A 22,942-nucleotide genomic window follows, 5' to 3' on the forward strand; every position below is an offset into this window, starting at 1 on the left:
TGTTAGAACTTTTCGGAATATAGGGCTGTGTGAGGGCTTTTTTTGTGCCCTGAGCTAATGTTTTTACTGATACCATTTTGGGGTAGATACGATGTTTTGATCGCCTTTTAGTGCAAGTTCTCTATCAAGGATGTTTTCTCCAAGCGCTCCTGGATGATCTTTAGAAGCACCTTGCTCACGTGGGGGATCAGGGTGGTTGTTCTTTAGTTGGCACTGTCCGTGTCATCTCCTTTCCTCAGCAGTGGAATGAAAACCGATCTTTTTCAGTTCTTTGGTCATGTGCGGATCCTCCAGATCTTCTGGCATAGTGCTGTCAACATGACTTTTGGGACTGAGCAGGGATACTTTCAATGCCCGGTGCATTGTTATTTGTCTGCTTCCTAAATGCTCAATCCACTTCAGTTTCCAGTAGGTATGGTTCCGGTTTCCCTTGGCCACTGTGCTCCTCATGATGGCTAGTGCTGGCGCTGGCATATAGTTCTTCTGTGTATCCTTTACATCTCTGCTTGATATTCTGCTGGTGGCTAATTTTGTTACTATCGTGGTATTTGATGGTTGGTTGATGTGCTAAGAAAGGCTTCATTGATACACCGCGATAAATAATTCCCTGGTGTAGCCCCCCTTATAGGCTTCTTTGAGGTTCATGGATGGGGATTTAGGAAGATGTTCTGGTCTTTCCTAGCTCCGCCTTATAAGTTGGCATTGAGTCGCCTCGTCTCATTCAACCTGCTTTTAGCATCTCTCCTCTTACTAGTGATCTGCAGGATGGTTGCAGTTAACCGGTTCCCACCATGTATTGAGATCTTAATCTCTGCATGGCTACGTGCTTGTTCTTGCATGGTCTGACCCTAACTGATTACCATGAGTTGGTGATCAGACCAGTGGTCAGTGTTCCATGGATTTCTGCTGGTGTCTACATGTTTTTTAAACGTCCCCTGATGGTTTAATAAAGTGTGAATTTTATATGGTACATTTTTTTATCTGGAGGATCCTTTCTCTTTTCCTGTTATTGTTGCCTACGTCCCAGACTAGGACGTTTCTGGGCGAATATGTCTGAAGTTTGCAATCGGATTGACTACTAAGCGGTGAGCTGACCTTTCCATTTTCCCTTTTTCCTTCAAGTTGTCCCTATCATTAGAGGAAAAGAAAGCGGAGGGCACCACCTAAAACGATATACGATGATGCTCGACCCGTCACATACAGAAACCCATGATCAAAATATATAAACTGAAAAAGCAGTATGCATTGACGGAGATCACCAAACCATATAAATTCAGGATAAATTTTTATTAAACACTGAACTAGACAGAGTTAAAAACATTTAAAAAGCACAATGCTCAAACCACATAACCAGCCGCAACATAGATTTGTATTGGCTGAGCCTCCGAAAATGTCACCACCAGAAGAAAAGTGCAAAATGGCTTAAACACTCAAAAGAGATATAACATGGTACATTTTGACTTGGATAAAATGTAACCGTGTAAGACAGACTCATACTCACACCATTGATCCCATCAGTATCTATGCTCTGTCCACTAGAAAATGACCTGTGCTAATGTCGGTCAGAGGAGTACATCAGAAAACATATTGCAATTATTTCCCCATAGAAATAACAGGGTAAGCCATAGGTGACCGTGTGCAAATACACACCAGAGGCATAAAAGACCCCCCAACCCCATGTGTATCGCCACTACCAGGGTGGCTTCATCAGGGGAGGATGGCTCATCCAATGTTATATAAATGCAATCTTAATTACCTTAATAGATAGTCTGCGAGGGAGCTGCCTCCTATCTCGGTAACCACGATGTCCATGCATGAAGACAGGAAGTGGGAGTGGAGTGTAAGATATGTGACCCGGAAGTAGAGTATGAACAGTTCTGGGTCCATCTGAAAGCCCTGCATTACTCACACTGTTCGCGCCTGCACGCTGTGTACAGCGTGCCGGTCATCACCATGGAGACCACTGGGCGCTATGCCCGATATTAGATGGGGGGGAAAAAAAAATATATTTTTTTTTCCTCCCTTTTTCCCTTTTTTGCCAAGAGAGTACTCCTCATGTAGGTCTCTCAAGACTCCACCTAGAGATGTAAAATAATATGCCATAGTTTACACACTTGGCGATCCTTTTATTGCCCACAATGGCCGCTCTCGTTACCCCAACCTATAGCACTTATGCTAACTGCGGCGGTAATGTGGCTGTTATGTGTTGCTGCCCTCCTGGCATTATTACTTAATATTAAATATGTTAGTGTATATACTGCACCTTTATGTTACATTCAACCTGAAAAGTATAGATTTTACTTATATTTATTTTTACACTAACCAAGTTACAGTAAAACTTATTTATTCACCTGATATGGACATGTATGCATATTTCTCCCGCACCTATTCAAGTAGTAGACCAAGGATTGACATCCCTACTGGCAAAATGCATTTTCTGACTCGCATAGTCGTTTTTGGACAGGAAACATAACATTTTTTTTTTTTTTGCTTTTGGATGGTTGAATTCCTCAAAATTGTAATGTATATGGGTTGAATTCCTCAAAATTGTGCCTTCCCAACTTTGAAACGTTTTTGTCACAAGTGGCTTGTGTCTAGGCACATATCTGTGGACTGTGATGCTGGCTTTTATGATTAATGATCATATTCTGCTTTCTTATCTGTGTTCACATGGGTCAGGTATGCAAAGGATTTTCGATCTGAACAATCGCATTTCACAGTACCAGCGTTCACTGTGGATATGATTTTATGGAATGTTATTCATACGCTGAAGAAAAAATCTGCAGAATATACATCTGAAGTTCAGTTCATGCTGCAAATTTTCAATGTGGATTTTACCTTTTGCATTGCAGCAGAATCTGCGGCAAAATCCAAACCAATTAGTTAAAAAAAAAATCAGCAGCATATCCTTTCATAGGTAATGTCTTAAAATAAAAAAATAAATAAAACAAACCTTTCTTTTCTGGGTTGTCTGCAAAACAGAACATACATACATACAGTACAGACCAAAAGTTTGGACACACCTTCTCATTTAAAGATTTTTCTGTATTTTCATGACTTTGAAAATTGACACTGAAGGCATCAAAGCTATGAATTAACACATGTGGAATCATATACTTAACAAAAAAGTGTGAAACAACTGAAAATATGTCTTATATTCTAGGTTCTTCAAAGTAGCCACCTTTTGCTTTGATGACTACTTTGCACACTCTTGGCATTCTCTTGATAAGCTTCAAGAGGTAGTCACCGGAAATGGTTTTCACTTCACAGGTGTGCCCTGTCAGGTTTAATAAGTGGGATTTCTTGCCTTATAAATGGGGTTGGGACCATCAGTTGTGTTGTGCAGAACTCTGGTGGATACACAGCTGATAGTCCTACTGAATAGACTGTTAGCTGCTTTTTTTTGCCATAATACAAATTCTAAGTAAAGAAAAACGAGTCGCCATCATTACTTTAAGAAATGAAGGTCAGTCAGTGCGAAAAACTGGGAAAACTTTGAAAGTGTCCCCAAGTGCTGTTGCAAAAACCATCAAGCGCTACAAAGAAACTTGCTCACATGAGGACCGCGCCAGGAAAGGAAGACCAAGAGTCACCTCTGCTTCTGAGGATAAGTTTATCCGAGTCACCAGCCTCAGAAATCGCAGGTTAACAGCAGCTCAGATTAGAGACCAGGTCAATGCCACACAGAGTTCTAGCAGCAGACACATCTCTACAACAACTGTTAAGAGGAGACTTTGTGCAGCAGGCCTTCATGGTAAAATAGCTGCTAGGAAACCACTGCTAAGGACAGGCAACGAGCAGAAGAGACTTGTTTGGGCTAAAGAACACAAGGAATGGACATTAGACCAGTGGAAATCTGTGCTTTGGTCTGATGAGTCCAAATTTGAGATCTTTGGTTCCAACCACCGTGTCTTTGTGCGATGCAGAAAAGATGAACGGATGGACTCTACATGCCTGGTTCCCACCGTGAAGCATGGAGGAGAAGGTGTGATGGTGTGGGGGGGCTTTGCTGGTGACACTGTTGGGGATTTATTCAAAATTGAAGGCATACTGAACCAGCATGGCTACCACAGCATCTTGCAGCGGCATGCTATTCCATCCGGTTTGCGTTTAGTTGGACCATCATTTATTTTTCAACAGGACAATGACCCCAAACACACCTCCAGGCTGTGTAAGGGCTATTTAACCAAGAAGGAGAATGATGGGGTGCTACGCCAGATGACTTGGCCTCCACAGTCACCAGACCTGAACCCAATCGAGATGGTTTGGGGTGAGCTGGACCGCAGAGTGAAGGCAGATGGGCCAACAAGTGCTAAGCATCTCTGGGAACTCCTTCAAGATTGTTGGAAGACCATTTCCGGTGACTACCTCTTGAAGCTCATCAAGAGAATGCCAAGAGTGTGCAAAGCAGTCATCAAAGCAAAAGGTGGCTACTTTGAAGAACCTAGAATATAAGACATATTTTCAGTTGTTTCATACTTTTTTGTTAAGTATATAATTCCACATGTGTTAATTCATAGTTTTGATGCCTTCAGTGTGAATGTACAATTTTCATAGTCATGAAAATACAGAAAAATCTTTAAATGAGAAGGTGTCCAAACTTTTGGTCTGTACTGTACATACATGCATGGCTCTCCTCCCTCCCAAACTGCTGAGCTCTTGCCACACTTGTATCGCAAAGTTTCCCGTCTGTAGCAGCTTTCTTTAGTCAGTGACACCGCTGCAGTGCTGAAAACATTTTTGTAATGTACGGGTGTCCCTTGCACATGGATCTCTACTGTTGTGGCTTCACTTTTCTTTTAATTGTTTTTTTTTTTTTAATCATGACAAGGCGAAAGTTTTATTATTCTTTACAAAAAAAAGTTTTTCATTCATCAGATCATATTGTTCTCATGGTTAAAGGGATGTTCTGGTGAGAAGACGTTATCACCTTTCCACACTATAGGTGACAATTACTGGGTCATTGGGGTCAAATATTAGGACCCTCACACATCACCAGAAGGGGGGCGCTTATGTTCCCTATTTGAAAAGAGCAGTTGTTGAGAATGCCACTCCAATAATGCCAGAGACCGCCAAGTAAAGCATTCTGCTATCCGACAGTCCCACTCAAAATTAATGGAGTGGCAGTGCGCTTGCGCAACCACCGCTTCAGTTCACACGGGACCGTATGTCACCCTTACACCCTCTGTTACTTTACTGAGCCGCATTTACTGTACCATAGACCTGCATGACCCTTAGAGGTCTGTTTAGGGATTTTGCCCACCCTACAGCTTAGCATTGTGTAGTCCATCATCAGGGACAGTATTTATTCCCCAGTTTGCAGCTATAACCCTGATTGTGAGCTTTTAGCCTGCAGCTGATGATTTCTAGATGCCTCTGTCTGCTGCTTTGAGACGTGTCTTTATGATTTTTCTTATGTTATATCTATCAGAAACCACAATTCTGGAAAAATCTAGGTTGTTTTCGGCTCATAGCTTTTATAGCTCTTCGCTCAATGTGTTCATTTACTGTATTCCTTAATACCCTTTACTGAATTTTTTTTTCTTTGCAGATTTGAATAACTTACATTTATGTATTTTATGAGCATGTGTGGGCATTTTACATTATTATTGTTGATGTTTTATATTCTGTCTTTTTTCAATAATGAATAACAAAAGGGATACATTCGTGAAAGTGTTTTTCTTTCCCGTAGCTGCGGACATTTGTACCATTCTGTATGTCTTTTGGGAAAGGACTGCAAAGTGGAAGCCGGAGGTCAGACTCAGTGGAGCTGCTACAAGTGTAATTCCAGCAGCAAAGGGCGGTCTGGTCGTCACACCATGGCAGATCTGAAGAAGGGAAGAACTGCGTCTTTAGTACAGGTCAGTAGCGATTTTATCTGTTGTGCAACACATACCTTGATCAGCCATGACCATGAAACCACTGAAGGGTGAAGTAGATCACCGGGAAGATCTCATTACAATGGCACTTGTCAGTGGGTAGGATATATTAGGCAGCAAGAAAACAGTCGCTTCTTGAGAATGCGTTACGATTAGGGATGATCAAGCTCACTTTGCGTCCACCAGGTCAGTGCTCTCTGGTCAGGGGACAGGAGGTGTGAACTCCTTACCCTCCGGGATCCCAGGGTTCGTCTTATGATTGGCCAGGCTGGAGAGACGACACATGTGCTCACTCACCACAGATAACACACTAGCGAGTTGAACACTGTGCCAGTGAACCCAGAAGCCCAGGAGATTTGTGCAGCTCTTGTCCGCGGCCAGACCGCACTGACTAGCACCAGGGTTGCGCAAAGCGATTCACTAGTTTCTAGTTACAAGCAGGAAAAATTGGGAAGTATAAAGAACTGCATGACTATGACAAAGGCCAAACTGTGATGCCCCCTCCAAAACAATAGGTCTTGTGTGATGTTCCTGGTATGCAGTCAGTAGGACCTACCAAAAGTGACTCAAAGGAAAGACAGTCAGTGAACCAGTGGCAAGGTCATGGGCACCCTAGGCTCATTGATGCACATGGGGAGCAAGGCTTTCCTTTCTGATCCAGTCCAATAAGCGGGAATTGCTGAAAGAGTCCATGTTGGTAGTGATAGAAAGGTGTCAGAGACGGTGCATTGCAGCTCTCTGCATATAGGCTACAAAACCAAGGAACCTTCACACTGATCCATATCCTCCACTGACAGCACCCACCAGGGCACATGAGCATCAGAATGGAGAAACAGGAACCTGGACAGTGGTGGTGAATTATATTTTCTTTTACATTATGTGGGAAAGAGTGCATTCTGGTGCCATATGTGAAAAAGGCACGCCGACAGGGTCAACGGGATGCTCTGGGCAATAGTCCATTGGGAAACCATGGATCCTGGCATTCATGTGGATGTTGGGCTCTGTTCACATCATTCTAATGCTATGTGTTGGAATTATTCCCTGACTTATACCTACGGCAAATGCCATTGTACAGTGGCATACATGGATGTAAAAATAAGAAAAAACATATACTATACTATGCGGCATCATTTTCTTTTCTTTTTATGCTCCACTGAGCAGGGTTTCTGCATCTCCATGCAGAGATGAATCTGCAATATGTGTTCATCTGAATTTGTGAAAAGTTTGTGAACCCAGTGGATGTAACGGACTTGGCTCCCTACAGTTTTTTGGGTGGTTTCTATTTTATTGTATATAAGTTGGCATTGAAATGGACAAAACAGACTTCTTCCCGTCACCTGCAGGCGTGAGCTGTTTGCATCAATATGCATATATGGCCAGGTCCTTAGGAAATGCCCATAGAGGGTTATACTGGTAAGGACTGTGGGTGTCCACCGTGCGGCCCCTCATAAAGGCAAACTCCAGATGATATCAGCTAGGTGGTGCAGCCTTAGGGCGACTTCTCCCCAGCTCTGTGGATAAGCACATTTTATGTAAAATCTAGGTTGTACAGTATTAGCTGTGGAGCGTGTGAATTGCCTGTGTCACCTTCTTTTTCATACATTTCCAATTCGATAACATGGAAGAATTTTAGAAGGTTTTTTAATCACATCTTTTAGCCGGCAGCAGTGTTTGTCACACTCCAAGTATCTGATGGCAAAATGTGAGACATTAACGTCTGCAGAATTAGACACTCCTGTCTGAACTGGGCTGTAACAGCTGAGAATTAGCATGTGTTACCTATAGGCATATGGATTACGCCAACACACTAAATGCAGCCTGTTGTCACCTGGTATTAAGCCTGATTGCAAATGAAACGTCATTTTCTAAAATTACAATAAGCTGCTTATTAAATCTTATTAATCCTGGATATTAAGGAATCACCCTGCGTATGTTTTTGTTCTTCATAGAGTAGGTATGGACAACCTGCGGCTCCAGAACTGCATGCAGCTCCGCAATATAGCATTATGTCAGAATAACATTGTGTCTTCTGCTTGTAATGAAATGGATGATTCGATATTCCGAGAAATCAGAAAGTTAATATTCTGCAAAACATAAGAGAACATGGATAAAATCCGATTTACTGTACCTAATCAATCGGTTTTACTGGTCTAGATCAGCTTTGTAGGTTTGTCTTCATCTCTCTCCAGGAATCCGCTGCCTCCCAGCTTCCAGCTTCCTGCTTGCAGGGTGGCGGTGCAGTCCTGCTGATTGACAGTTCAGACCGGACTGACCTGCTGGCTCATACTGTGTACTCTTGAATGCTGCAGGCAGAGGCAGCAATATCGGAGTAGCGCAGGGGCACTGAAGCTGATCAGATTAAGACCAGCTTCAGAGCAGTGGTTGCAAGCGCTCCTTGCCTAAGAGACCAGCCACTGTTGATAGACTGCAGAGGAGGCCGGGATTCTAGGCACCTGTGGAATTAAAAATCTAGAGAACGGAGAGAATTTTTAGTTTGAGGAAAATTGCAAAGTTGCCTATTTTTACAAGCCCTTTGCAATCTAAAGGTAATCTGTCACCAGATTTTTGCAACCCCATCTGAGAGGAGCATAATATAAGGGCAGAGACCCTGATTCCAGCAATGTGTCCCTTACTGAGCTGCTTGCTGTCACTTTGATAAAATCAGTTTTCTCTGCTGCAGATCTATCCGTTCTCTGAATTCTGAGCGGTGTATAACCCAGCCCACTCCACTGATTGGCTGCTTTCTGCCTATGCACAATGCACACGGAAAGGGTTATACAAAGCTCCTGAATATGGGGGACTACCTGGTTGCAGGTTTACTAGTCCTCTAGTGATAAAATCACTGTTTTATGATCAGGAGATTATCAAAACTACAGCAAGCAGCCAAATAAGTGACATATGGCTGGAATCAGGATTTCTGTCTCTACATTGTTGCTCTTAGATTAGGTGCCAAATTTCCTTGAAGTTGAGACGACCTCATTTGGGAACATGCTGGACCAGTAGCAGTTCAGATAATGCTACAAACTTGTATATTTGATAATGCAATGGATGACTGTGGAGCACAGTATGCTACCAAGAATCCCGATCGCCATAGTGTTTAGCTGCTGTTTATGTGTAAGCCTCTTCCCCACATTCTCATTAAAATTTGTTTCAAATTCCTCTTTATTAAAACAGATGAGAACTGCTTCTGCTAATCCATCCAGTGATGAGCCTGCAAGAAAGGTATGTTCACTTACTGTGTTTAACAACAAACTTCTATGGAGTGTGCACCTGTACCTGGATTAGCCCTAGTGAATGAGGCTAATCCCTGTCCGGACCCTGGACACTTTTAACTGCAAATACGCAGCAGAAACTTGATATTGTGCTTTGGAGCAAATGTGTTGGATTTTGGGACATGTACTTACTCTGGTTAAACATTTCTGAAAAGTTAACTAAAGGGAGAAGTGATAGGCGGTGGTACTTTGTTTAGATGGATTAAAGGGAATCTGTAAGTGGGATCAACCCCCCAAGTTGTCTATAAGGGCATGTAGGTCATAAGAAGCTGGATAAAATGATCTCTGCGATCCAATATCTTATTCCAGAGAAATCTGTTTTCCTTCTATGTAAATGAGCTGTTCCATGTTATGGGCCGGATTCAAATCTGCATGAGAATTTGTCTCCAGAGATTTTTTTTTTAATAGAAGGTGGAGTTACCAGTGTGATGTGTAATGGCCACTCTCTGCTCTCCTGATCTCACTGCAGAGCTGTGTGTGATTATACCTGACATATCTGCAGATTTTTCTCAGCTTCCATCTCACAGGCTGACAGGGCTGCGATACCGCAGAGCTGTGAGAGCTGCAGCTCCTAATGTGTTTGTAATGAGACAAAGTTCAGTTCTGCTGTTGTGTTAGTTACTTGTCTCACACTGGTAAATCCCCTTTCATTAAAAATAATCTCTGGAGACTGATTCTTATGCAGATCAGTGTCCGGCCCATAGTCCTGAACAGCTCATTTACATATAAGAATAATGTGGATTTCTCTGGAGTAAGACCTCAGATCGCAGATTTCAAGGTATCATTTTATTCCGCTTCCTATGACCTACATGGCCGTATAGACTGCTTAGGAGGGTTGATCCTACTGACAGATTCCCTTTAAGTCTGTGTATAACGGTAGCATATAGAATGTATGAGTATACACTCGCCTCTAATGGTTGACTGCTGCGACTGTTCCTATTACAAAGTTATCAGGTAGTGGATAATGAAGAAATCAGATGGAGGCTTCTAGGAGTGCGCTGTCATCTTCAGAGGAAAATTGTTTCCAAGAAGGTGAGGAATCCAGATTTATTGCTTTATGGAAGGCAGATGCAGTTACACCCGGGTTGTGGATCACACCTGATGAAGGTTCTGGGCCGGAGCTGAAAACCAGTATATGTATCTGCATTTGTCGTCAGTAAGGCAATACATCTGGATTCATCACCTTCTTGGAATCCATTTTCCTCAGTAGAGGACAGCACTCCTAGAATCCTCCACCATAACCCATTCCTTATACTGCAAGCCACCACCATTGTGCGTCATTCATATTTATGAATGGCTGGTTAATATTCATATATTCTTTTACCTCTTTGTGGATAATACAACCTTTGGGGCTTTTGCTTCTTTCCGTCTTTTCTCCACCGTTCATTTAGTTGTACCACATTAAAATGTTTTGTAGCCCAAGTCATGTTATGAGTTGTGTCCTTAGAAGTTAATTAATAGATATCACATAGGACATTAGCCGACTTTACACCATGATCGTACGGTGTTGTATAGGCTTAGGTACAGCCAGTTTCTTAGTTTTTCTTTTGCCCTGTTTCTGGAATTTTTCTGCCAAGGTTTTGTCAAGACACTTTTACTACCGTGACGAATATAAGTATTGATCAATATCTTCTCCAATATATTCTGACTTGTATACGGGATGTTGAACTTCTCAGTGGCTTACTTGTGACTACTACCTTCCCTGAACTCTACTCTGTGGACAAAGCTTGTTACAGACATTGGTATAAATCATCAAGAATGAAAAGGAATCAGTCATCTGTTTTTTGCTACCAAATCTGAGAGCAGCATAATGTCAAGACAAGAGACCCTGACTCCAGCGAAGTGTGACTTACTGGACTGCTTGCTGTAGTTTTGATAAAGTAACTGTTTTATCAGTGGGTGATTTATCACTAGAGGATTAGTAAAACTGTTGTCATGTAATCCTCCATATTCATGAGCTTTGTATAACCCTGCCCCAACCATTCATTGGCAGCTTTCTGCCTATGCACAGTGTACACTGAAAGCTGCCAGTGGTGTGGGCGGGGTTATACACAGCTCGGCATTTAGTGATCTAGCAGATGTATAGCAGATAAAACTTAGATTTTATCAAAACCACAGCAAGCAACCCAGGATACATCGCTGGAATTGGGGTCTCTGCCCCTACATCGTGCGCCTCTCAGATTGGGTAGCAAAAATCTAATGCAAGATTCCCTTTAAGAAGCCCTAGACAAACTTCTTGGCTTCTAGGACAAAATCAGGTTCTAATTTTAAAAGTGGAAACAGTTGCAGCTGTAGTCGGCCTTGTTATAGGGTTAAAGCGCTGAGTATTTAAAGAGGTTGTCCAGTCCAAACCGATAAGTCCGCAGTCATTCTGTTGTGACTGCAGACTTATGAATCCCCTCAGCACATGCACTGTGCTCTGCCAGGATTCGCTGGTTTCTGAGCCGGGACCGGAAGGTATGTATGAGTTATACATACTCCCAGGCAGTGGGCACCACCTCGCTCCTTACACTTGTACTGAGCAAGGCTGTGCCCCATCTAGTGACGCAGCCGGCCAGTGGGTGTGGCCGACTAGAGGTATGGAAGTGAGGCCACGCCCACTGGCCGGGAGTATGTATAACTCATACATGCCCTCTGGTCCCAGCCCAGAAACTGGCGAATCTGTGCAGTGCACACTGCGTGCGCTGGGGGGGATTCATAAGTCTGCAGTCACAACGGAGTGACTGCAGACTTATCGATTTTGACCGGACAACCCCTTTAAGTCATTTTCCCACAGTCTGCTGTTAAGTGTGCATGGAGAAAATGCCTCATTTTAGTCATCAAACGCATGGTAATACGTAGAGGTGGAGAAAACCCTCTGTAATGTGGCATCCAATAGAGTAAGGCACACTTCTCCAAGACAACACCCATATGACATTGCAGGTATAGCATATATTGGCACTGTACAGCTCAGAGGTTAAATGGAGCAGTCCTGCTCTTGTCTGCGTGTGCCCATTATGCGCCATACTATTTATGCAGTTTTTAAAATACAAATATAGCATAAAACATTGCAGTATATTACATATATGAGATCCTAAACCTCTGATAAGCCTGGATATTTGTATGTAACCGGTTAAAGGGCAAAAATGTCAGATAGTGAAGGTCCTATAAATGTGAGGTGTGCGTTATTGCTTACTTGTGGTGTGATGCATTTAGTCACAATACTGCATGTATAAGAGGTCGTCTCCAGACCCGAGCTCCGTCCCCGGCACAATAGATGATTCCAACTTGTGCAAAGCTCACCTGAGACAGGACAATTACGGAGCTGCTGAAATGGCCGTTCTTCACCCCTGTTTACTGCTTTATCTCCTCAGAAATTGCCCTCACTGCAAAAAGCCTTGAAGGGAAAAGAGAAAGGAAGCTGGCAGATGTTCTGGACTCCCAGACTGATGCAGATCTCATTTTTTATTCATATCCCAGTGCAAAATATGCAGTTCATAAATATTTTATTAAAAAGCAAATATTTAAAGGCATAATAGAAATGTGCGGGGTGCCTGTGTACACCCAAATATCACTCAGTCTCTCTGCCAAGAAGTTTCCTTTAATATATTCATAGGCTGCAGTTGCATTTTCCCAATAATCTATGTAAAATATGCAGCGTTACCGCGCTCATCCATATAACACCATGTATTTACATTTGTTTCGCTCTCTAGCACAAGATTTATAGTGTTAAATATCGACACCTTCGAGATTGTCAGTGACATCCCTAAGGGGCTCAATAAAAGATGTGATTTTGTGATAACTAACTTTTAAGAACTCTTTTTTAATATGGAGTGATAGCGGACTTTACTAGCAATTAGTCCTCCAAGCCTAAAGTTGGTCTCCTTATAGGATGACCACTAGAGTTGGAGTACTGATGAACTTGGCATCAGTTCTGCCTTCTTTAATGCTAGACATGATGCATCTTGTTTGCTTTAATGCCAAATGTACAATCTCATTAGATTTGGAGACTTAGAGGTGGGCACCATTCAATGGATGTTGAATCTTTGCATGGGACTGTTAATTAAAGGAAATCTGTCACCGGAGAGCAGCATGATAGAGACAGACTGATTATAGCAGTGTGTCACTTACTAGGCTGCTTGTTGCAGTTTTGATAAATCGGTGTTTATCAGCAGGAGATTATCACTAGAGGACTGGTAAACCTGCTGCAATATAGTCCATCATATTCTTGAGCTCTGTATAACCCCGCCTCCTCCTGGCAGCTTTCTGTGTACACTGAGCATGGGCAGAAAGCTGCCAATCAGTGGTGTGGGCGGGGTTATACAGAGCTCAGAATTCAGAGAACTGCTAGATCTGCAGCAGAGAAAACAGTGATTGTATCAAAATGACAGCAAGCAGCCCAGTAAGTGATACATCGCTGGAATTGGGATCTCTGCCTCTACACTATGCTGCTGTCAGATGAGGTAGAAAAAAATCTGTTGAAAGATTCCCTTTAATGGATCAAATGTTGTGGAGTAAATTACCAAAGCATAAACATGAGAACAGAAATAGTAACCCTAGGCAAAGTCATTAGTCCAAAAGCATGATCATGTAACCAGAACCAACAAAACCAAAAAACATACATGCAAGAGAAGAAAAAAAAGCAAGCGAATAAAAAATAGACAAGGAGGGGGAGGGGTTAATGGGGATGAGCGAAAAGGGTTTTGGAATACAAAAAAGAATTACCCAAAAATTAGCCAACACTGAGCAACATGCTACGTGTGTGTGTGTGTGTGTGTGTGTATAATAAATATATATATAATATATATATATATTATAGCGCAGCTGCACTCCATTATGGCCAAGATACATAAAGACAATAAAACCATTTGATTTAAACTGTGTTATTACTCAATGAACTTTACTTACAAAAAATGGAGGTTCTTAGCGCATAAATTGGCCAATTCATGTGTGCCCATCAACCACCATCTTTTTACATATTACTATAGGAGGTTGTAACTGCCTCCTGTCTGACCTTGCACTCCTCCCATTTGACCAGCAGGTGATGTATATTCTATTCTACCAGCCCATTTAAATTGTAGGTGTTTTAGCCCAGAAGTGACATGTTTTGTCCATGTAGGCTTATAACCCAAGAGAGGCATGTAGGCAGAGTAGTACCCATCAGATGGGAGGTCACCTTGCAGCGGTTGATGGGCACACATGAATTGGCCAATTTATGCGCTAAGAGCCTCCATTTTTTTAAGTAAAGTTCATTGAGTAATAACACAGTTTAGATCAAATGTTTTTATTGTCTTTATGTATCTTGGCCATAATGGAGTGCTGCTGCGCTTTCTTTTTATATATCTTATGCAGTTTCTGCAGCTTGCACCTGTTCACATTTAGGATGTGCTGGTCAGTTCTTTATATATACACACAGGTGCTTCTCACAAAATTAGAATATCATCAAAACATTAATTTATTTCAGTTCTTCAATACAAAAAGTGAAACTCATATATTATATAGAGTCATTACAAACAGAGTGATCTATTTCAAGTGTTTATTTCTGTTAATGTTGATGATTATGGTTTACATCCAATGAAAACACAAAAGTCATTATCTCAGTAAATTTTGAATAATTAACAAAAAAAAAACACCTGCAAAGGCTTCCTAAGCGTTTAAAAAGGTCCCTTTAGTCTTTCAGTAGGCTCCACAATCATGGGGAAGACTGCTGACTTGACAGATGTCCAGATGGCAGTCATTGTCACACTCCACAAGTAGGGTAAGCCACAAAAGGTCATTGCTAAAGAAGCTGGCTGTTCAGAGTGCTGTATCCAAGCATATTAATGGAAAGTTTAGTGGAAGGAAAAAGTGTGGTAGAAAAAGGTGCACAAGCAACCGGGATAACCGCAGCCTTGAAAGGATTGTTAAGAAAAGGCCATTCAAAAATTTGGGGGAGATTCCCATGTAGTGGACTGCTGCTGGAGTCATTGCTTCAAGAGCCACCACACACAGACGTATCCAGGACATGGGCTACAAGTGTCGCATTCCTTGTGTCAAGCCACTCATGACCAATGGACAACGCCAGAAGCGTCTTACCTGGGCAAAGGAGAAAAAGACCTGGACTGTTGCTCAGTGGTCCAAGATGTTGTTTTCAGATGAAAGTAAACTTTGCATTTCATTTGGAAATCGGGGTCCCAGAGTCTGGAGGAAGAGTGGAGAGGCCACAATCCAAGCTGCTTGAGGTCTACTGTGAAGTTTCCACAATCTGTGATGGTTTGGGGAGCCATGTCATCTGCTGGTGTAGATCCACTGTATTTTATCAGCACCAAAGTCAGCGCAGCCGTCTACCAGGAAATTTTAGAGCACTTCATGCTTCCCTCTGCCGACAAGCTTTTTGGAGATGGAAATGTCATTCTCCAGCAGGACTTGGCACCTGTCCACACTGCCAAAAGTCCCAATACCTGGTTTACAAACAACAGTATCACTGTGCTTGATTGGCCAGCAAACTCGCCTGACCTTAACCCCATAGAGAATCTCTGGGGTATTGTCAAGAGGAAGATGAGAGACACCAGACCCAACAATGCGGACGAGCTGAAGGCTGCTATCAAAGGAACCTGGGCTTCCATACCACCTCAGCAGTGCCACAGGCTGATGGTCTCCATGCCACGCCGCATTGATGCAGTAATTGATGCAAAGGAGCCCCGACCAAGTATTGAGTGCACTTACTGAACATACATTTCAGTAGGCCAACATTTCGGATTTTGAAATAATTTTTCAAGCTGTTGTTATAAAGTATTCTAATTTACTGAGATAATGACTTTTGTGTTTTCATTGGCTGTAATCCATAATCATCAACATTACCAGAAATAAACACTTGAAATAGATCACTCTGTTTGTAATGACTCTATATAATATACGAGTTTCACTTTTTGTATTGAAGAAATGAAATTTAACTTTTTGATCTGATTTAATGAGGTGTGTGTGTGTGTGTGTGTGTGTGTGTGTATACAGTGAAGGAAATAATTATTTGATCCCTTGCTGTTTTTGTAAGTTTGCCCACTGACAAATGACATGAACAGTCTATAATTTTAAGGGTAAGTTAGTTTTAACATTGAGAGATAGAAAATCCCATTGTATAAATTAGATAATTTTTTTTGCATTTTGCAGTGAGAAATAAGTATTTGATCTCTCTGGCACACAACACTTAATACTTGGTGGCAAAACCCTTGTTGGCAAGCACAGCAGTCAGACGTTTTTTGTAGTTGATGATGAGGGTTGCGCACATGTCAGGAGGAATTTTGGTCCACTCCTCTTTGCAGATCATCTCGAAGTCATTCAGATCTTGAGGCTGTCGCTTGGCAACTCGGAGCTTCAACTCCCTCCATAAGTTTTCTATGGGATTAAGATCTGGATACTGGCTAGGCCACTCCATGGCTTTAATGTGCTTCTTTTTGAGCCACTCCTTTGTTGCCTTGGCTGTATGTTTTGGGTCATTGTCTTGCTGGAAGACCCAGCCACGACCCATCTTTAATGTCCTGGCGGAGGGAAGGAGGTTGTCACTCAGGATTTTACGGTACATGGCTCTATCCATTCTCCGGTGAAGTAGTCCTGTGCCCTTAGCAGAGAAGCACCCCCAAAACATAATGTTTCCACCTCCATGCTTGACAGCGGGGATGGTGTTCTTTGGGTCATAGGCAGCATTTCTGTTTCTCCAAACACTGCGAGTTGAGTTAATGCCAAAGAGCTCAATTTTTGTCTCATCTGACCACAGCACCTTTTCCCAATAACTCACAGAATCATCCAGGTGTTCATTGGCAAACTTCAGATCGGCCTGCACATGTGCCTTCTTGAGCAGGGGGACCTTGCGGGCACTGCAGGATTTTAAACCTTTAAGGCATAATGTGTTACCAAATGGTTTTCTTGGTGACTGTGGTCCCAGCTGCCTTGAGATCATTAACAAGTTCCCCCCGTGTAGTTTTATGCTGATCTCTCACCTTCCTCATGATCAATGATGCGCCACAAAGTGAGATTTTGCATGGTGCCCCAGATCGATGTCGATTGAAAGTCATTTTGTATTTCTTCCATTTTCTTACTATTGCACCAACAGTTGTCACCTTCTCACCCAGCGTCTTACTTATGGTTTTGTAGCCCATTCCAGCTTTGTGCAGGTCTATGATCTTGTCCCTGACATCCTTAGAAAGCTCTTTGGTCTTGCCCATGTTGTAGAGGTTAGAGTCTGACTGATTAATTGAGTCTGTGGACAGGAGTCTTTTTTACAGGTGACTATGTAAGACATCTGTCTTTAATGCAGGTAACGAGTTGATTAGTAGCGTCTAACCGGTCTGTAGGAGCCAGAACTCATAATGGTCTGTAGGGGATCAAATAAATTTTTTTGCAGTGAGAAATAATTATCTAATATATACAATGTAATTTTCTTGGTTTTTTTTTGGATATTCTATCTCTCAATGTTAAAATTAACCTACCCTTAAAATTATAGACTGTTCATGTCTTTGTCCATGGGCAAACTTACAAAAACAGCAAGGGATCAAATAATAACTTCCTTCACTGTATATTATATATTATAGAGATAGAAAGGTGAAAATATAATTAGTACTGGATCTATACATATTCATATAATGTATTTTTGTGATGACTGGTGTCATTTTATTATAGGGCTTCCCTATGAGCTCTTCCATCAACATGTCTTTGTGTCTTGTGTTGGATATATTTATGATTTTTACCCTACACTTAATAAAAGTTAATTGATGCAATTGCTCTGCTCCCTGCACGTTTTTTGGTTTTGTTGGCAAGCTATAAGCATGTAGTTGACCTACATGTGAGTTAATAAGCTGAGCTTCTCCTCTGCACTGGTCCTCAGCACAGTTTCTTGTCCCATAGCTTCTAAGAAGTCTCTTCATTTGAAAGCCATGAAATATGTTGTGCTGCTCAGCCAAGACTGGCGTTATGAGACTCGTTTGGGTCAACAGGTTCATATAAGTTATGGAAACCAAAAATATATATATATTTTTGATCATTTACAGAATTTGACTTGGGAATATTCCCACAATTGCTAGTTATCAGGATAATTTACTGATCAATAGGTGTCTGACCGCTGGGACTCCCAATGATTAGTAAGATATCCTTTATTCTATGAATAATGGGTACATTGCAGTTGTGGAAACACCTTTATCCCTTACTCCTAAGAGAGGGGTTACCTACAGATCGCTTGGGGTGGACCCCAGTAATCCTGTCAAGGGGGGGAGCTCTGCAGAGTTCTGTTTTGAATGGAGGGGAGGTGCGCATGCTCTAACTCTGCTTCATTCATTATCTATGAGACTGCCAACAATAATGGTGCCTTATCTTGAATTGTGCGGCGGTGCACCTGCTCCATCTCCCTTCCATTTATTGTCTATGGAGCTGGGATTAATTAGCCGAGCTCTGTTTTCGACTTTCTCCAGCAATCAAAGGAACGGAGGTTGAGCAATGCGCACCTCTACTCCATTCAGGACGAGGTTCTGCTAATTATGACCGTTCCATAGACAATTGCTGGAACCGAGCTTCAGCTTGCATTCTGCAGAGCCCCTGTTCTTTAGATTGGGTCCCAGTGGTCAGACCCCAGCAGTCAGTAAGTTGGGAAATAAATATTCACATTTTCTTTTGTGCCTGTTATTTCCAACTTAGGCTGCATTCACACATTCGTGTGAAGTATCAATCTGCTGCCTTTTTTTTTTTTTTTATCAGAGACAACAGACACATTAAGTTACTCCTATTGTGATCCAATTTTAAGGACATGGCCATGCCACGAGTTTCACAGATCTCATTCTTGAATCCGTCCTTTTTTTTTTAATCAAGAAACCTTTATTTAAAATCATAAACTAGTTTAACGCCAATCTTTTTGATAAACACTGGATCCTTATTCATTTTTTACAAATTTATTACAAAAAGAAAACATTAATACAGCCAAAAACTGGCAGCAACTGCTGCCTACAGCCATGGCTGAAAGTGTTGGCACCCTTGAAATTGTTCCAGAAAGTGAATAATTTCTCCAAAAAAATGATTGCAATTACTCTTGATTTGTTATACACGTTTATTTCCTTTGTGTGTATTGGAAAAAAAACACAAAAAACAAACAGAAAAATAGGCAAATTGGACACAATTTCACAGAAAACCCCAAAAATGGGCTGGACAAAATTGTTGGCACCCTCAACTTAATATTTGGTTGCGCATGATTTGGAATAAATAACTGCAATCAATCGCTTCCTATAACCATCAACAAGCTTCTTATACCTCTCAACTGGAATTTTGGACCACTCTTCTTTTGGAAACTGCTCCAGGTCTCTCATATTTGAAGGCGCCTTCTCCTAACAGTAATTTTTAAGATCTCTCCATAGGTGTTCAATTGGATTTAGATCTGGACTCATTGCTGGCTTTTTCAGAACTCTCCAGCGCTTTGTCTCCATCCATTTCTGGGTGCTTCTTGAAGTATGTTTGGGGTCCTAGTCTTGCTGGAAGACCCATGACCTAGGATGCAAACCCAGCTTTCTGACACTGGGCACTACATTGCATCCCAAAATCCTTTTGTAATCTATAGATTTCATGATGGTTTGCACATAATCAAGACACCCAGTGCCAGAGGCAGCAAAACAACCCCAAAACATCTTTGAATGTCCACCATATCTGTCTGTAGGTACTGTTCTTTTCTTTGTAGGCCTCATTCTGTTTTTAGTTAACAGAGCTTTTTGGTAAAGCACATCATTCTATCTTGGTTTCATCTGTCCACAAGACACTTTCCCAGAAGGATTTTGGCTTACTCATGTACATTTTGGCAAACTGCAGTCTAGCATTTTTATGTCTGTGAGCAGTGGGGTTCTCCTGGGTCTCTTGCCCTAGCGTTTTATTCAAATGACGATGGATAATTTGCACTGTCGCTGATGCACCCTGAGCCTGCAGGGCAGCTTGAAATTCTTTGGAACTTGATTGGGATTGCTTATTCACAATCCAGACTATTCTGCGTTGCAACCTTTCGTCAATTTTTCTCTACCGTCCACATCCAGTGAGATTAACTACAGTGCCATTGTTTGTAAACTTCTTGACTATGTTGTGCACCGTGAACAAAGGAACATCAAGATTTCTAGAGATGAACTTGTAACCTTGAGATTGTTAATATTTTTCAACAATTGTGGTTCTCAAGTCCTCAGACAGTTCTCTTCTCTTTCTGTTCTCCAGGCTTAGTGTGGCACACACACACAGAAAAAAGGGAGAAGTTGACTTAATCTTTGCATTATCTGGTTTCAGGTGTGATTTTCATATTGCCCACACCTGTTACTTGCCACAGGTGAGCTTGAACGAGCATCACATGCTTGAAACAAAGTAGCTTACCCACAATTTTGGAAAGGTGCCAACAATTTTGGTCCTGGCAATTTTTGGGGTTTTGTGTGAAATATGTCCAATTTGCCTTTTGTTCTGTTTTTTTTTGTTTTGTTTTATTCCAATACATACAAAGGAAATAAACGTGTATAACAAAACATGTGTAATTGCAATAATTTTCTGGGAGAAATACTTCATTTTCTGGAACTGTTTCAATGGTGCCAAGACTGTATAATGAGCACTGACCACCAACATAACGAGTTGGATCAGAGACCCTCATATATGGGCTGATGCGATCTGTATCCCATACAGTATCCATATTGTCGGCTGCACATCCCCGGTATCCTTGTTGTTGTAATGCCTGTGAATAGAACTCCTGGTTCTGCCTTTGCATGTCGTGTATCTGGAGTGGTCTGGAGAGTGGACTCTGAAGCAAGGAAAAGGGTCTGACACGTAACCATGACAACAGAGAAATGATGTGTGTTGTTGAGGAAGAGAAGGAGCTCAGGTTGATACTGGGAAATAGTTCAGAAGAAGTAATTACACGCTGCATTTTCACATTGCTAGGAAGGGGGGCTCGGGGCCGCTCACATTGCTACCAGGCTGTGGATAAAAAGAGCAGACGCGAGCCGGGAAGATTTACTAAGTTTGCAATAACACGAATGTACACACAGTAATGTATCCGGCTTTACTCCAAATATACCGATTCTTGACTCAAATGACGTCTCTCACAAGACTCTCAGGCACTTTTTACACTGGTGTTTATCTCCTTGCTTTCATTCCTGTTTCTTTTTAAAATTTTGGTGTTTGATCTGGCTCAGAATACAATCTAGAAAGGTCTGATTAAATATTCCAGCAGTTAAACACTGTCACGGTGTGATAACTAACTCGAGCTATTAGCAATCTGAGCATCCAGCGTGATGATAGACATGCACACATTAGCGTCTCCCTGCTGCTCCTTCTCACCCACATCTAGAAAATTAATTGCAGCTGCATCCCCCTCCTCCCACCTTACCCTTGCTGAAAATTACATGTCCACCCATAATAAATATTATTTCTAAAATTCTTAACTTTAAATGTTTTCCTTAGCCTTCATCTGCATTGCCTGAATGTTACTTTGACAGGGCTGCCCTCACAATAGGGAGTAGTTTTTAGAGCAGCTGATTTACAGGAGTTTTCAGGACACAATGAAGAAGCTGTAGTGAAAAATGGTCGGTCCGACATTCACCATCTTGATGAATATAGCACAGGCTACACTATTTATACATACTGACATAACTCTGATCAAGAAGCCTTATAGAATGTGAGCAAAGTGGTGGCTCGGTGGGTAGCACTATTGCTTTGTGGCGCTGGGGTCCTGGGTTCAAATCCCACCAAGGACAACATCTGCAAGAAATATGTATGTTTTCCCCATGTTTGTGTGGGTTTCCTCTGGGGTCTCCGGTTTCCTCCTACACTCAGAGACCTACTGATAGGGAATTTAGATTGTGAGCCCCATTGGGGACAGTGATGATATTGAATGTAAAGCGCTGATGAATATGATGGTGCTATGTAAAGTAATTCATAATAAAGTGATTTTTCATATTGACTTGTCACACATGCCTATAATAAGCTTGGTAAAGGCTCCAGTGAGAACCAAAACATCATATGATGGGTCATTAAATCCACTTTGTTTAGAATTTAATTCACATGTTGCATCTTCTAACAAGATATATCATTGGTCACATGGGCATGGACCTTCCACAGTACCGCTTGGACACTATGGACCTTGCACGGTACCTCTTGGACACCGTGGACTATGCATGGTCCTGCTTGGACACTGTCGCCTTTCTATAGTGGAATGTTGATGGGTCCAGATCTTCATAATCCTCTCTGCATTAGCTGTTTCTTGTTTGTCATCTAGAGCAGCAGCTGCTTTTGTACTAATATTGAGTTGTTTTGTTTCTCCAGTCAAGCTCTGATTCCGTCCTCGACCCTCAGCAGCTGCAGGCATTCAATGAACTCTGCCGTCTTTACAAAGGAACCTCACGGGTACAGTAACAAGTCCCTTGTCTGTTGGCTCCGCTTGAGAGCATCTTTGTGTTCACAAGTGTCAGGACTAGAAGTGCAATACACAAACTCCCTGATCTGTTTTCTAAAGCCTGTATCAAACACTTTTTTGATATTTTCAGTGCCGTTCTCTTTAGTAGAGGTTTATATTCCTGTTTTTTTAGTGATGTAGCAGAGCTGAATTTGTAATTCACTGCTTTCCTTTGTGCATGGTTATACCTTTTTACTGATCTACAAAATAAAGAGCTAATACATTTCCTTGTAGCCTATATAATATTACAGATTGCATATTCTGGAATGACAGTGAGTTATTTAGTATAACAAAATATGACCAAGCCAGTTCTCCTAAATCTAGGTATGGAGAGATTGGCTTTTAAAGGGAATCGGTCAGCAGGATTTCATCCCCAAACTATTTGC

At 41.7% G+C, this 22,942-nt stretch overlaps 1 protein-coding gene across 1 annotated transcript in view; it reads left to right on the forward strand.

Moving 5' to 3' along the window:
• VPS8 (VPS8 subunit of CORVET complex) overlaps positions 1-22,942 on the forward strand; it is a 170,889-nt gene that overhangs the window by 144,499 nt on the left and 3,448 nt on the right. Inside the window, exons 44-46 of the mRNA XM_073646517.1 lie at positions 5,693-5,861; positions 9,054-9,101; positions 22,427-22,507. Coding sequence (XP_073502618.1) covers positions 5,693-5,861; positions 9,054-9,101; positions 22,427-22,507 — 298 coding nt within the window. The remainder of the gene's footprint in view (positions 1-5,692; positions 5,862-9,053; positions 9,102-22,426; positions 22,508-22,942) is intronic.

The sequence above is a fragment of the Phyllobates terribilis genome, unplaced genomic scaffold, assembly GCF_046119375.1.
Source record: "Phyllobates terribilis strain yellow unplaced genomic scaffold, ASM4611937v1 Scaffold_9__5_contigs__length_417890890, whole genome shotgun sequence".
NCBI lineage: Eukaryota > Metazoa > Chordata > Amphibia > Anura > Dendrobatidae > Phyllobates > Phyllobates terribilis.